At 34.5% G+C, this 12,088-nt stretch overlaps 2 protein-coding genes across 2 annotated transcripts; one reads left to right on the top strand and one right to left on the bottom strand.

The window, feature by feature from the left end:
* The first annotated feature begins 1,135 nt into the window (after positions 1 to 1,135).
* Positions 1,136 to 5,168, top strand: LOC18046737 (probable leucine-rich repeat receptor-like protein kinase At1g35710). The gene is made up of 11 exons (XM_006440629.2): positions 1,136 to 1,316; positions 1,699 to 1,846; positions 1,982 to 2,053; positions 2,882 to 2,953; positions 3,516 to 3,587; positions 3,681 to 3,824; positions 3,967 to 4,047; positions 4,128 to 4,199; positions 4,322 to 4,393; positions 4,619 to 4,690; positions 4,792 to 5,168. Exons 1-11 carry the CDS (start codon positions 1,232 to 1,234, stop codon positions 4,880 to 4,882), a joined length of 981 nt encoding a protein of 326 aa, XP_006440692.1. The 5' UTR covers positions 1,136 to 1,231; the 3' UTR covers positions 4,883 to 5,168.
* A 396-nt stretch (positions 5,169 to 5,564) lies between these two features.
* LOC18046736 (heparanase-like protein 1) lies at positions 5,565 to 11,605 on the bottom strand. Its single transcript, XM_024189408.1, has 11 exons — positions 11,471 to 11,605; positions 11,121 to 11,276; positions 9,635 to 9,863; positions 9,511 to 9,547; positions 9,135 to 9,318; positions 8,396 to 8,544; positions 8,070 to 8,306; positions 7,121 to 7,310; positions 6,887 to 7,012; positions 6,600 to 6,699; positions 5,565 to 6,176 (listed from the first exon to the last, which is right to left on the bottom strand). Exons 3-11 carry the CDS (start codon positions 9,845 to 9,847, stop codon positions 5,781 to 5,783), a joined length of 1,632 nt encoding a protein of 543 aa, XP_024045176.1. The 5' UTR covers positions 9,848 to 9,863; positions 11,121 to 11,276; positions 11,471 to 11,605; the 3' UTR covers positions 5,565 to 5,780.
* Between the last annotated feature and the right edge of the window lie 483 nt (positions 11,606 to 12,088).

Genomic DNA, 12,088 nt, shown 5'->3' with positions numbered 1-12,088 from the left:
CCATTGTTGAGAGAAAAATTTTCTCGTGCTAGTTGCTTTGGTAGTGATAAAGGCGCCCACACGTCAAGTGCAGATCGAACCTGAGTCATAACCTGGAAGATCATTGGAGACAGTTCGTGATCTAACAAGCGTGGTGGTGACGGATCGTGATCTAACAGGAGTGGTGGTGGCGGATCGTGATCTAGGAGCCTAAATCACTTCAGTGGAAAAAGCCAACTCAGATTTTTAAGGTACGATTTCTGAATTACGTATTCCTATATATTATATGAGAGCAGTCCTTAAAAGGTTTTATAAAAATTTTAAAAACCTGATTTTTCCCCAACAGATGAAGAACACAAATAGAAGAAAAACTAGGCAAGAGAAGTAGAAGAGTAGATGACAAGCAAAAAGAAGACAGCAGCTTATTTGTTTGCAACAACAGATGCAATTTATAGCATGAGGACACGAATAAAAATAAATATTTTTCTATTGTATCATATGCGTTTATTATCATATACCTATAATGATTGCTTGAGTAAAATAAAAAATCAAGAAGAACTTAAATTTAGTGGAAGTGAATGGAACGCGATAGATTTTTTTTTTTCTTATTGAGACATTGTGTTTGATATTCTATTTGTTTACAAAATTAATAATTATCATGAAAATAAGCTCTTTATTTTTATCGTTTGTTGCCAAGTGTCCCGTGAGAGAAAAATATATTAGATAATTTAAATAATAAAAAAAATTACTCCTCACTCCCACTTTAAATGGTAAAGATTCTAAACTAATAACCTCATATTTTCTAAAACAACTCTTTTATTAGAATTCAAATGATAGAAAATACAATTCTAATAATCTGTTGGAAATCTAAAAATTCTACCATAATATCTCAAAATCTTTGTAACACTAATAAATTTGGAGAGAATTTGAAAAAATGACGAACTTTAAAAACCCACATAGAAAGAAAGATAAAAAGAGGCAACTGACCTTAATTCCCAACCTCATGGCAGCAGGGGATTATGTAAAGATAATTACAAATTATGTCTTAATTATAATTTACTAAAACTTAAGGACTTCAAATCGTATAATTTTTTGTTTAAATTTTTATTTACCTCCCTTTTGCCCGTTTGGTGTGCTTATCCGGAGCGAGAAAATAAATACCGACAGATCCGAAAATGATCCATTTGAGTACTTGAGTTGAGATTAATAGAAAGCAAAACAGTAATCATTTTTCCAAATCTAAGCTCTGAAAATGGCGTGTCAGCGGACACTCTCTTTGATCTGCATTTTCTCTCTGATACTCACTGCCGCTCAATCCAAAACGCTAAAGCGAGATGGTAACGAACCCCTTCCTCATAGATCTCTTCGTCTAATTTTCTCCGTTTGGTTCCCGGGAAAGTAACATTCCAGGTTGCATTGTTAAGATTTGACAATCTCTAGCTAATATGTGTCATCACATCATGAGCCAGTCGAGATTTCAATCATGGGCTTGTTTAGCTATACAGCTAGGTCATAAGTGTGATCTGATCTCGTTGATGTTAATGATGAATGTGATATAACGTATTCAATCAGCTTTTATCTGTCAGCTAGTTGTGGATTATGGGGCGGAGTTGTTGAAATCTGGGTCAATTGAAGTGAAATATTGTTAAGAAATGGCTTTAGTTAACTTAGGTATATTGCAATTAAAGTGATTTGTTGTTGATTTTTCGGTGGGTGCAGTGAAAGCTTTAAATGAGATTAAAGCGTCGCTTGGATGGAGAGTGGTCTATGCATGGGTTGGAGATGATCCCTGTGGAGATGGTGATCTACCGCCATGGTCTGGGGTCACATGCTCCACTCAGGGAGACTACAGAGTGGTTACTGAACTGTAAGTATGATACTTTATGAACAATTTCTAACCATAGCAAATTAAAAATAAAAGTAAAAAGAAAAATTGTCAAATGAACTATATATGTCTGAAACTGAAAATTGACCTAGACCTTTCTGATCATTATCCTTGCAGGGAAGTTTATGCAGTATCAATTGTTGGGCCTTTTCCAATTGCTGTTACCAATTTGTTGGACTTAACAAGACTGTAAGTTATTTAATGTTGCATGGTTTGGTTAATGTTTTTCCTTTTAATCCATATGCTCTGCAGTGTGTGGCTTTAAGTTCATTTATGTCTTTTGGAGTGTCTTTGTATGGCTTTCAAGTACATTATGTTGCATTTGGAGAAGTTGAGTAGATCTGTATTGGATATTTAATTTCATATTTATTGCCTCAATTCTTCCCTCTTTAAGCATAGCTACTGTTGCATGCTCATGTATATCCAAACTGTGTGGTTATGGATCACTGCGCCATATCTGTTGGTCATTCTAATAAGCTAAATGGAATACAACACTGAGAATCTAGTGTTGTATTTTTTTTTTTTTTTGTGCATAAAACAAAATATTAAAATTTGAGGGCATAATTTGTGGATTTGATTTTTATACGATTTAAAATTTCCGTGCCTCATAGCTTAAGTACTTTGGCAGTTTATTTCCTGAATTGACCGGATGAAAGACACTCGGTACATGTACTGCACATCTATATGCAGATGTATCACATATCTAGGCGTTCCTCACTGCTAATAGCATGCATATATTACAATACAAGTAGTTAAGACTGTCATGTTGTTACTATTTCTGTTGTTGGATCTCCTCAACCTAAGAGCAATTTCCATGTGAGGTGGAGATAATACTTCTATAATGTTTTGAAAACATTTTCTGGTACCCTAAAACAGAGTTCCTTGTTTTAACATTCAAAGAAATTACTTAAGCAATTTTGTTTAGATGATATTTTTTTTTCCTCTAAGTTGATGATTAAGTTTAGAGAAGTCAAGTTGGTTATTCATTTATTGATTTTACAAGTGTTAATGTTTCAGGGATCTCCATAATAACAAGTTGACTGGGCCTATCCCTCCTCAAATTGGAAGGCTAAAACGGCTGAGAATATTGTATGTTTCTCTACCCTCCTCTTCTGTAAACTGTTATAAGTAATCGCACTAATTTGTCAATATAATAATTTAATTTATTCCCAATGCGCCACTGACTTTTGGCATCTTTTTTCATTTTTCCTCATCTTTTTGGTTCTGTTTCTAATATCTTCCTTACTTACAAATTGAATATTATAAGTCCTTGATATTGAATTAACTTATTTTAGATTTTGGACAGATACTAAAGCCTATAAACAGTTCAAAGTGCTACATTGATGTTGTGCCTAGGTACAGAGATCTTAGTGTATGTATAATGAATATTGAAGCTGATTTGTATGAATGGAATCATGTAAATGTTTTGGTCCTTGGAAAAGTTAGGAAAAAGAGAGAAAAAAAATTAGAAGACGCTGGCCGTCAAGGTGTATGAAATTAAAGGTTCCTTAACATTATCTGTATGGTTCTATGTTGACTACTATTGCTTGTGAGATTCTCGAATGGGTATTCTTTTTGATATAATGTGTGCCTACTGTTTTTATGGTGACAATGATTTTCTTGATCACTAACTTTGGTGTGTCATTTCTAGAAATTTGAGGTGGAATAAACTACAAGATGTCATTCCTGCAGAGATTGGAGAATTAAAGAGACTGACGCATTTGTAAGTAATTTCCGTTTCACGGGGGTTTTAATTCTCTTCCTCTCTCTGTACATCTTTCTGATTGTAATTTTTTTCCCCCCAATATGCCTTTAGGTCTCTGAGCTTCAACAATTTTAAGGGTGAAATTCCTAAGGAGATTGCTAATCTACCCGAGCTTCGCTACCTCTACCTTCAAGAAAACCGTTTAACTGGGCGTATTCCACCCGAATTAGGGATTTTACCTAACTTCCGGCATTTGTAATTTGCCACTTCTCTTTTCTCAGTTCTCTAATGGAAAATTTTTCTTGCATCATGTTCTTTCTCCCTCTATACATTTATTAGAAAGGTTTCCTACTTCCATTTCTTTTGCTAACTGAGAAACTGTACTTCATGATCTCAGGGATGTTGGTAACAATCACTTGGTTGGTACCATTAGGGAACTCATCCGATTTGAAGGAAGCTTTCCAGTTCTGCGCAACCTGTAAGATAATTACTTGTGGAATTTTTGCTCTGTTTGTTTACAGGTTGAATCTGACTTCTTCAGTTATTTCTGATATCTAGGTACTTGAATAACAACTATTTGACTGGAGGAGTTCCTGCCCAGCTTGCAAATTTGACTAATTTGGAAATATTGTAAGTTTTACTATTGTCTGTATGCTGCAGTCTAGGATCTTTAATTTATCACTCTCATTATCACATTCTTTCTTCATCAGTATATTTATGGGTTGTTGAACTTGTTATTGCAATTGTTACAGGTATTTATCCCACAACAAAATGTCTGGAACAATACCATTAGCACTTGCCCATATTCCTAAATTGACTTACCTGTGAGTTTCCTTATTTTGGATAATGGATTGTAACCGGATTCAATACTGTTTATTGTTTTCTTCTAAGAAATTTTACTTAAAAGTGTGTATATTGTAACTAGTATCTTTTTAAGTTAAGGGGACAAACTTTGCTTTTCTTTGGGCAATTTATTTTCTTAGTTTTAGACTGATACAATGTCTCTGTGTAAATGTTAACTGTGTTATATTGAACCACAATGATTTCAGGTACTTGGATCATAATCAATTTTCAGGGAGGATCCCAGATGCATTCTATAAGCATCCTTTCTTGAAAGAAATGTGAGTTAATTTTATTCACTCCAAAACTGCGGGGAAAGTAACCTCTGTAAACTGATTATATAGTAACATGACCATGCTCTCACTTTCTTGGCTGGCTGTAGGTACATTGAAGGTAATGCATTCCGGCCGGGTGTAAATCCCATCGGAATCCACAAGGTGCTTGAGCTTACTGACACGGAATTTCTAGTTTAGTCGAAAATGATGCATAGTTTCTCTTAATTATATGCCAAAAATATCAATTTGATCACCTTGTATCTTCAAAGGAAGTCAAGGCTGGGGATGTTTATAATTCAATTGTCTAGGTAAGTAGATCGTTTTGATTTAGCACATATTTTTGCCATTATCATGAATGTCATTTGCTTTTTAAATGATTTGTTCTGTAACAGAGATGCTGTCTTGTAATTGTCTTGCATTATACAATACCGTATGTTTAAAGTTCAAATTGATTAAATGATATAGTGAATATGTGTATTTTAAAGATTGGTTCCTGAGTTCACCTTCAATTATAAATGACACAGCACTTCCTCTTTTTCTTCTCTCTTTTTAGTGTCAGATGGCAAATACTTTGAACTTGCAGGTCACATAAATCCTAAACCCGTTTGCTTCTAAAAGTGGGAAAAGTAACTGCATATTTAGACCTTTGATTGCTTCCATCAGTTTTAAAGTCGCAGACAAACAATTTATTAGCTAAAGATAGAATTAATCAATATAAGATCATAATTCGCCAACTGGTAAAAGAAAGTCTCCCCACATTGGCCATGACTATGTTTCTTGTTCTTTTTTTTTTTTCCCTCTTTTTCCAGAATCCAAAGTGAATTTGCAACCAGTGAAAAACAGAAATTTACACGAATCATTCAAAATGAAAAAGGTCTCAAGTAAATATGCAGGGTATTATGAGTAGTAAATGACAGCAAAAACATTTACACTGCATTGTTAATTGCAAAACTTATTACCCAAAAAACACTATTACACAGTTATAGATACAATTGCTCAGGATTATTGTAACCATACATTAACTATTCTGCAAACTATGAACCTTGACTGGTGACCACATATAGCCCTTATTTCTTTCTAAGAGACTTAAGAGATGTCATACTACACAAGCTCTAGCACTGAAGTTTGGGAATACTATGAATGCAATTGATAAATGAGTGATGTATATTGGAGAATTCACATCAACACGGACAGGATCTAACTTCGGGATACCCTCATCTTCTGCCAGCTGTAGTGGAATCCCATTTAGGACCATTGTCTGGCTTTGGAGGTACCCATCTTTTGGAGTTAAATGGTATTCCTCTCTGGTTAAATGCCCATCCGATGCTGTGCTTCCAACCCAAGAAACCGCTCTCTTAATATCTCGAGATAAAGAACTTTCTCCATTGATGTCTTTTCCTTTCACAGTCAGCTTCATGTTCATACTGTTGTGAACACTGATTACATAATCAGTCTGATTGCTTAAATTGATTAGGAGTAATGTTATTCCCTCCTGTAAAAAGAATTACATTCGTCAAGAAGCTGGAGAATAAGATCAATGTATGAGAGATGATTTGTTCAAAACTGAATAAGCAAAACCCGTCAATGGAAAAAGGAAACACCGGTTTTCCAACAAGGTATTGGGAAGCAAGAGGTGTTAACTGTAAAACAGGTTTTCAAATAATTAAAAAGAAAAGGTGCAAATAGAATAGTTCAAATCTAACAAAATTTGGTCTCTGTGATGTTGCCTGCAAAAATTTGAGCCAAAAATTTTGTTAAATAGCCAACAAGCAGTTGGATTATTTATGGACCATGTGATAGACTTCATAGTCTTGACATTTTGAACTATCACAGTTTCCTAAGAGTTTCATTTCCAACATTATGTTCTGCCCCATCAAATAATAAGAAGTGAAATTGAAATAAAGACTACACTAACCCTTTCTTTTGAACAATGGGCATAAGAGCGTAGAGACGACGACCCATCGGTGGCAACAGACAGAACACCTTTGCCCATTAATCGATGCCACAGAAGTGCACTGTTTAGTAACCATATATTCAACAAAAGAATGAACTCTGTATTAGACAAGTATTCCACTAAAATAACATATAATCTACTGTAATAAAGAATGAACTCTGTATTAGACCAGTCTTCCGCTAAAATAACATATAATCTACTGTAATAAAGCTCAAGAAATTGGGTCAGGGAAGGGTTAATGCTCTTGCCTGTAATAATCAGGGTTCGGAATGAATGTGGTTGCGTTGAGGAGACCATAGTTCCCACCAACTAAGGTCTGCCTGCAATATACTTTAGTATTGTACTTGGATGACATTCCAAGCTGGTCTAAGTACCTAAAAACAATTAATAGAAAAATAATTGCATTAATATAAACAATGCTTAAATTGATAAACTGGAATGAAGATAAATATATTAACAGCTACTGGGAAAATCAATATCACCAAAAGCTGTTCACAAATGTGTTAGACACATGACGACCACCGCTGTTATATGCCCCACCGGATTCTCCAACCCATGCAGAAGCCCAAGGTCCATGCTTTTCAATGGTTTGTTTAAGGTTACCAAAAGTTTCTGATACTCTGCTCAAGCGCTGGGGATTCAGTATCTTACTCACAAGATTGGGATCAACGCCTGAAACAGACAGATGCTCCAATCACAAAAGAAGAGCAACAATAGCAGCTTATCAAATTTCATGTGTATGCTTCGCTATAGGAGAGAAATGAAGAATAATCACTTTTAACTTTGTTTTTGAAAAATCAGGTATTGACTTTTGTTCATTGAAAATATTATCTGAGAGACGAAAAGATTTTTTGATTCTTTGCTATCTTAGAAACAAAATATGGTGCAATTTCATAAATGTCAGACAACATTTCATGTCCTCACAATTTACTGCCCAAAGGAGGGGGATCATTCATCATATAATGCCTGAAAGTTACCTCAAATCCATGATCAAGATCTTATGTTCTAGAATTTTATATGAGATGAAACAGTTCATTGGATGGGAAATGAAAAATAATGATACAGAGAGTTGAGGGTCAATAATAATCTGGGGTTCATTTATAATAAGGAAATCATTCATACATCAACTCAAAGAATGGACGTTGGGAACCAGTAAATGCTCAATGCAGCTGATATACATGCAACACATTACAACTTACTCAGTTCTTTTCTTTTTAATGAAGGTACAAACTCCATCTTACTCATTGCAAGGAAGACTGCATAATAACCTCAGCATATGGTAACAATGAGACGAGTAATTTTTGCACTTATAAATCTACTTTCTTGTGTATTTATTTCATTTTATGTACTTTTTGTATTATTATCAGCACCACCTTAGATGCATCTATGAATTGTTTGAAATGAAAATAAATCACTAACACACAAACCGACCTGGCCCCAAATTGTATATATGATGAGTCACGCCATTGACTACATTTGAACCTGAGACCTGAAGAAACTTAGCATACCACTCCTGGTCAAAGAATCCTCCAGGTGCTAAAATTGTGGGCTTTGAGGATGAGTTTTTGTATAATTCATTGATGATATTCTTGAGGTTGATCAAGTCTTTCCCATATAGCTCTGCATCAACACTTGCACCAATGGAAGTTCTTCCACTCAACTCATTACCTAGAATGAAAGCAAAAATAGATGTGAGGCAAGGGGGAAAAGATGTAAATGAACCAAGTGATTTGTGAAAATTCTAATGTTAGATATACCATATTCCCATGAATCTATTTGGTATCCCATTGAGATAGTATACTTTAAAAAATCACGGGCATTATTAGAATCCCAAGCTCCTCCCCAAGCATTGTGCCTAATATTGTGCCTCCCATGGAGTGCGTTCAAGCCAAAACTTACTATAGCCCTGCAAATGTAAGATTAAGCTGACATCATGACAAATGTACCATAGGTACAAAATTGAAAAATAACACTCAGAAACAAAATTAGGATAAAATGTTTGGGGGGAAAAGAAAAAGAGAAGAAAAATACAATCGACATGATAATAGTTTTAGGAAAGATTTGAAACAAAATCAAAATAGTTTTAGGAAAGATTTGAAACAAAATCATATGTCCCATATAATAAGAAATTCGGACAACAGCGGGCATTCAAACTCCAACCCAGCACCACTAGATCACTTGAAAGAAGTGCTTGAATAAGAAGAGATGAGAAGTTAGCTTCAATGAAGTCAAAACACTTGAGGGAGAAAACTGTCAAAATATAAGAAATTGAAGGAATTTATTAGATCGGTTGCGATTTTAGATTAAGAAAATAAACTACACTGTAAGTTAGTAGGAGTTCTCTTTCACGTGTTATGTTAGAACAAACTAGATATATTTGACTCCATTGAGATTACTTGACCATGTAAAACACCTTGGTACATTAACATCAGAGATTTAATAATCGACAAGAAAATTTGGTATTTAATGATTAGACAAAAATGTCATACAACTTACCCCGTTCTATTAAATAATTGGTTTAACTCATCCCACCTTTGCATGTGCAAGCATCCTTTTGAAAAACCAAATAACCCATCTTTCATCTTTCTGAATGGATGGCAAGGAGCCTTCAGATCTCCAACATCATACAACACTTGATCTTGCAATGAACCTCCAATTCTTATCCTCAAGCTCTGGAAAGCTATCACAACACATAAAATTCAAAGGGCTTTTATTTTTTAGCATCCAAGAGGCTTTTAACACGTATCTTATTCAAAGGGTCACATAAAATTCTCACATCTAAGTGTCCTTTAAGATGCTAATAAATATCACAAAGATTGTCATCAAACTTTAATTGTACTAGATTATCATGAGAACTGCAATTTTCCCAAACCTTGGATTGCATTGGCGAGCAAAGGATGAGATAAGTCCTGAAAATACCAAATTGCATGGAGCTATTAAATCATAAGAAAGCTGTATTGAATCTGAAAAAAAAAGTATGATTTTCCAAGCCTCACCAAATTTATCACAGATGAATTTCCCCAAGGACAATGATTGTAATTACACTTGTCATGAGGCCACCAATCCACAGTAGCACATATAAAATGTTCATCATTCGTAGCAACTGTTTTAGTGGCATCCACAAAAATTGTAACACGTGTAACATCTCGAGCCAAAATTACTGGGAGATAAGAAATCAGATAGATAAACAAGGAGAGGAAGATCCCCATTGCTAAGAAAAATGAGCTGCAATCAAATGATAAGCTCAAATTAGTGGCGGTCCTTCGAATTTCAAAATTCTCTTCTGCAATCCATATTTCTCAAATGAAGAAGAATGACAGAAATCACTTTTGACAAAATTGAGTTGAAAATGGCATAAAATATGCAAATTGCAACAGCCACTCATCGCTAAACTACACAATTTATGCTGCACGTGTTCAGCTTAAAAAAACATTAAAAAGAAAAAACCCAGAAGCCAAAATCAAGTTTGAATATTTAACAGCATATCATAATCTTTACAAAGAAAAGAAAAATGGAGCAAAGATTTCACAACACAAGCTATAAACTAAAGCAGATATGCTTACAGATCTTTATTCGGCTACAGAAATAATTAATCTTCTATGTTTACCACAACTGCTTGTTGAAAAAGGATAAGAACTCCTGAAAATTGCTAAACTTCAGGTTTTGTAGGAACCCACATTCATTGATTTAAGAACCAAAGATTGAAACAGACTTCAATGATGCACAAACAGAGAAATGAAAAAAGAATTTTAAAAAATAATAATAATAATTTAAAGAGAAAATGTAATTTCTCTGAGAATGATGCAATTACCAGTAGAAAATGCATCTTAGCAAAGCAATATTGTGACAACTGGGTAGATTCAAAACTTGATCCCAAGATTGATATTGAAAACTTGAATATCAAAACTCGATCTCAAGATTGATACACCATAACTTGAATGTACCAAAACTTGATTCAAGATTCAATACAGCTTTAACGGCCAAAACACTGTAGAGACAACTTGGTAGGTTCTTTAAACCCAGAACCTGTGGGTTACGGGTCATGTCCTTTCCAGTTTCCAAAATATAGACTTTGATAAGTCAGTCAAGTCCATGAATCAAGGAAATGCCATCTCAAAATATACAAGCACACTAAAGTGCAAGAAAGCAAGGCTGTAAGGTCAAAATACACACAACTGCAATTAGCTAAAGATGGAATGTGGTGGCCAGCTCATGAAGAAGTTTTTTTATTATCTATCTAATCTATTTGTGAAACAAGAAAACAGATCCAATGTTGAGCATTAATTAACTTAAAGCCACCCAAATTCAGTGCAAGAAAAATCAAGGAAAAGAAACTGATAATAAACAAACCTCAAAATGCGAAATCTGACAACATGCTAAAAATACACAAAGCTCGATACTAAAACAAGTTATTACCAATCAAATCCAAAGCAGCCCACACAGATTTTGACAAAAATAACACCAACCCAGATGCGAACTAACCTCAAATAACAAGAAGATCCACTATGAAGTAACAGTGCGCTCAGTCCCACACGAAGTTTCCTTAAGCAAAGCAAACGAAGAATGGGGCCTCTGTTTATCCAAAGCTAGAGCTCTGTCTCTTCTTATCTTGGTGTTAAAGACACTTGTGTGTAGTAGCTACAATGAAAAGACAGCATGTTAGTTGAAATGGGTCTGTCAAATAAATCTGTACTAAAAATCCACCTAGACTTAGCTGTTAAAGCCTTTAATTAAAGCTCAAGTATCAGCGCAACTCTTAGTGCGGGATTAGTTGTATGCAACAGTAAAAATAATCTTTTTTACAGAAATGCTAAGATAGAATGTTCACACACAAGTGTCAGTGAGAGTCACTCATTATCTCAAACTTTTTGAGCATGTTCTCTGATGCTTCTGCTTTTGGTGAGATTCCAAGCTGGCTTTAACCTGAAGTTATGCCTTCCCCAGATATACGTTTTTCCTGGAATGGGGATTGCTTGATGTGTCAATGCGGTCAAGCGTAAAGGTGCCCATGCCCCGTGACTTACGTCACATTCTCTGCGGTCAATTTCTTGAATTTTGTTACAGGGGTGAGATCTTGTTTTGTTTTTTCAGGTTTTTATAATGGGTGTGTGTCAAACTTTGCGGTGCACGGATTAAATTTATTTATATGTTTATTTGGAGGGAGGTGAATGATTGGTTTTGTTTTTCATTATTGATTCTCTTTAGTCACGACTAATCATCTTTTAAGAATTAAGATTCATTTTGAGCACGTTGTGTGCCACTTTAAAATTTTTCTATCAACACATCTTATTTAAATTGAAAGTGGGGTTTTTTTATATTATTATTTAAAGATAAATATTACAATATAATTTTTTTATTTCTCATTTTTGTGCGTGGTGGTGGTTATAAATCCTCAATTTATGAGTCATATAATATTTATAGTGGATTTCCAACTAGAGGTAGCCGGTAGG

The sequence above is a fragment of the Citrus clementina genome, unplaced genomic scaffold, assembly GCF_000493195.1.
Source record: "Citrus clementina cultivar Clemenules unplaced genomic scaffold, Citrus_clementina_v1.0 scaffold_3, whole genome shotgun sequence".
Taxonomy (NCBI): domain Eukaryota; kingdom Viridiplantae; phylum Streptophyta; class Magnoliopsida; order Sapindales; family Rutaceae; genus Citrus; species Citrus x clementina.
This window is presented reverse-complemented; position numbering and strand designations above follow the sequence as displayed.

Excerpts from the sequence above, each read along its gene's own strand:
- LOC18046737 (XM_006440629.2), top strand. The coding sequence starts at position 1,232 with ATGGCGTGTCAGCGGACACTCTCTTTGATCTGCATTTTCTCTCTGATA. Across the intron at positions 2,954-3,515 it reads CTAAAACGGCTGAGAATATT|AAATTTGAGGTGGAATAAAC; the intron begins GTATGTTTCTCT and ends TGTCATTTCTAG. Across the intron at positions 4,200-4,321 it reads TTGACTAATTTGGAAATATT|GTATTTATCCCACAACAAAA; the intron begins GTAAGTTTTACT and ends CAATTGTTACAG.
- LOC18046736 (XM_024189408.1), bottom strand. The coding sequence starts at position 9,847 with ATGGGGATCTTCCTCTCCTTGTTTATCTATCTGATTTCTTATCTCCCA. Across the intron at positions 8,307-8,395 it reads AATAGATTCATGGGAATATG|GTAATGAGTTGAGTGGAAGA; the intron begins GTATATCTAACA and ends CTTTCATTCTAG. Across the intron at positions 6,177-6,599 it reads CCCATTGTTCAAAAGAAAGG|GAGGGAATAACATTACTCCT; the intron begins GTTAGTGTAGTC and ends TTCTTTTTACAG.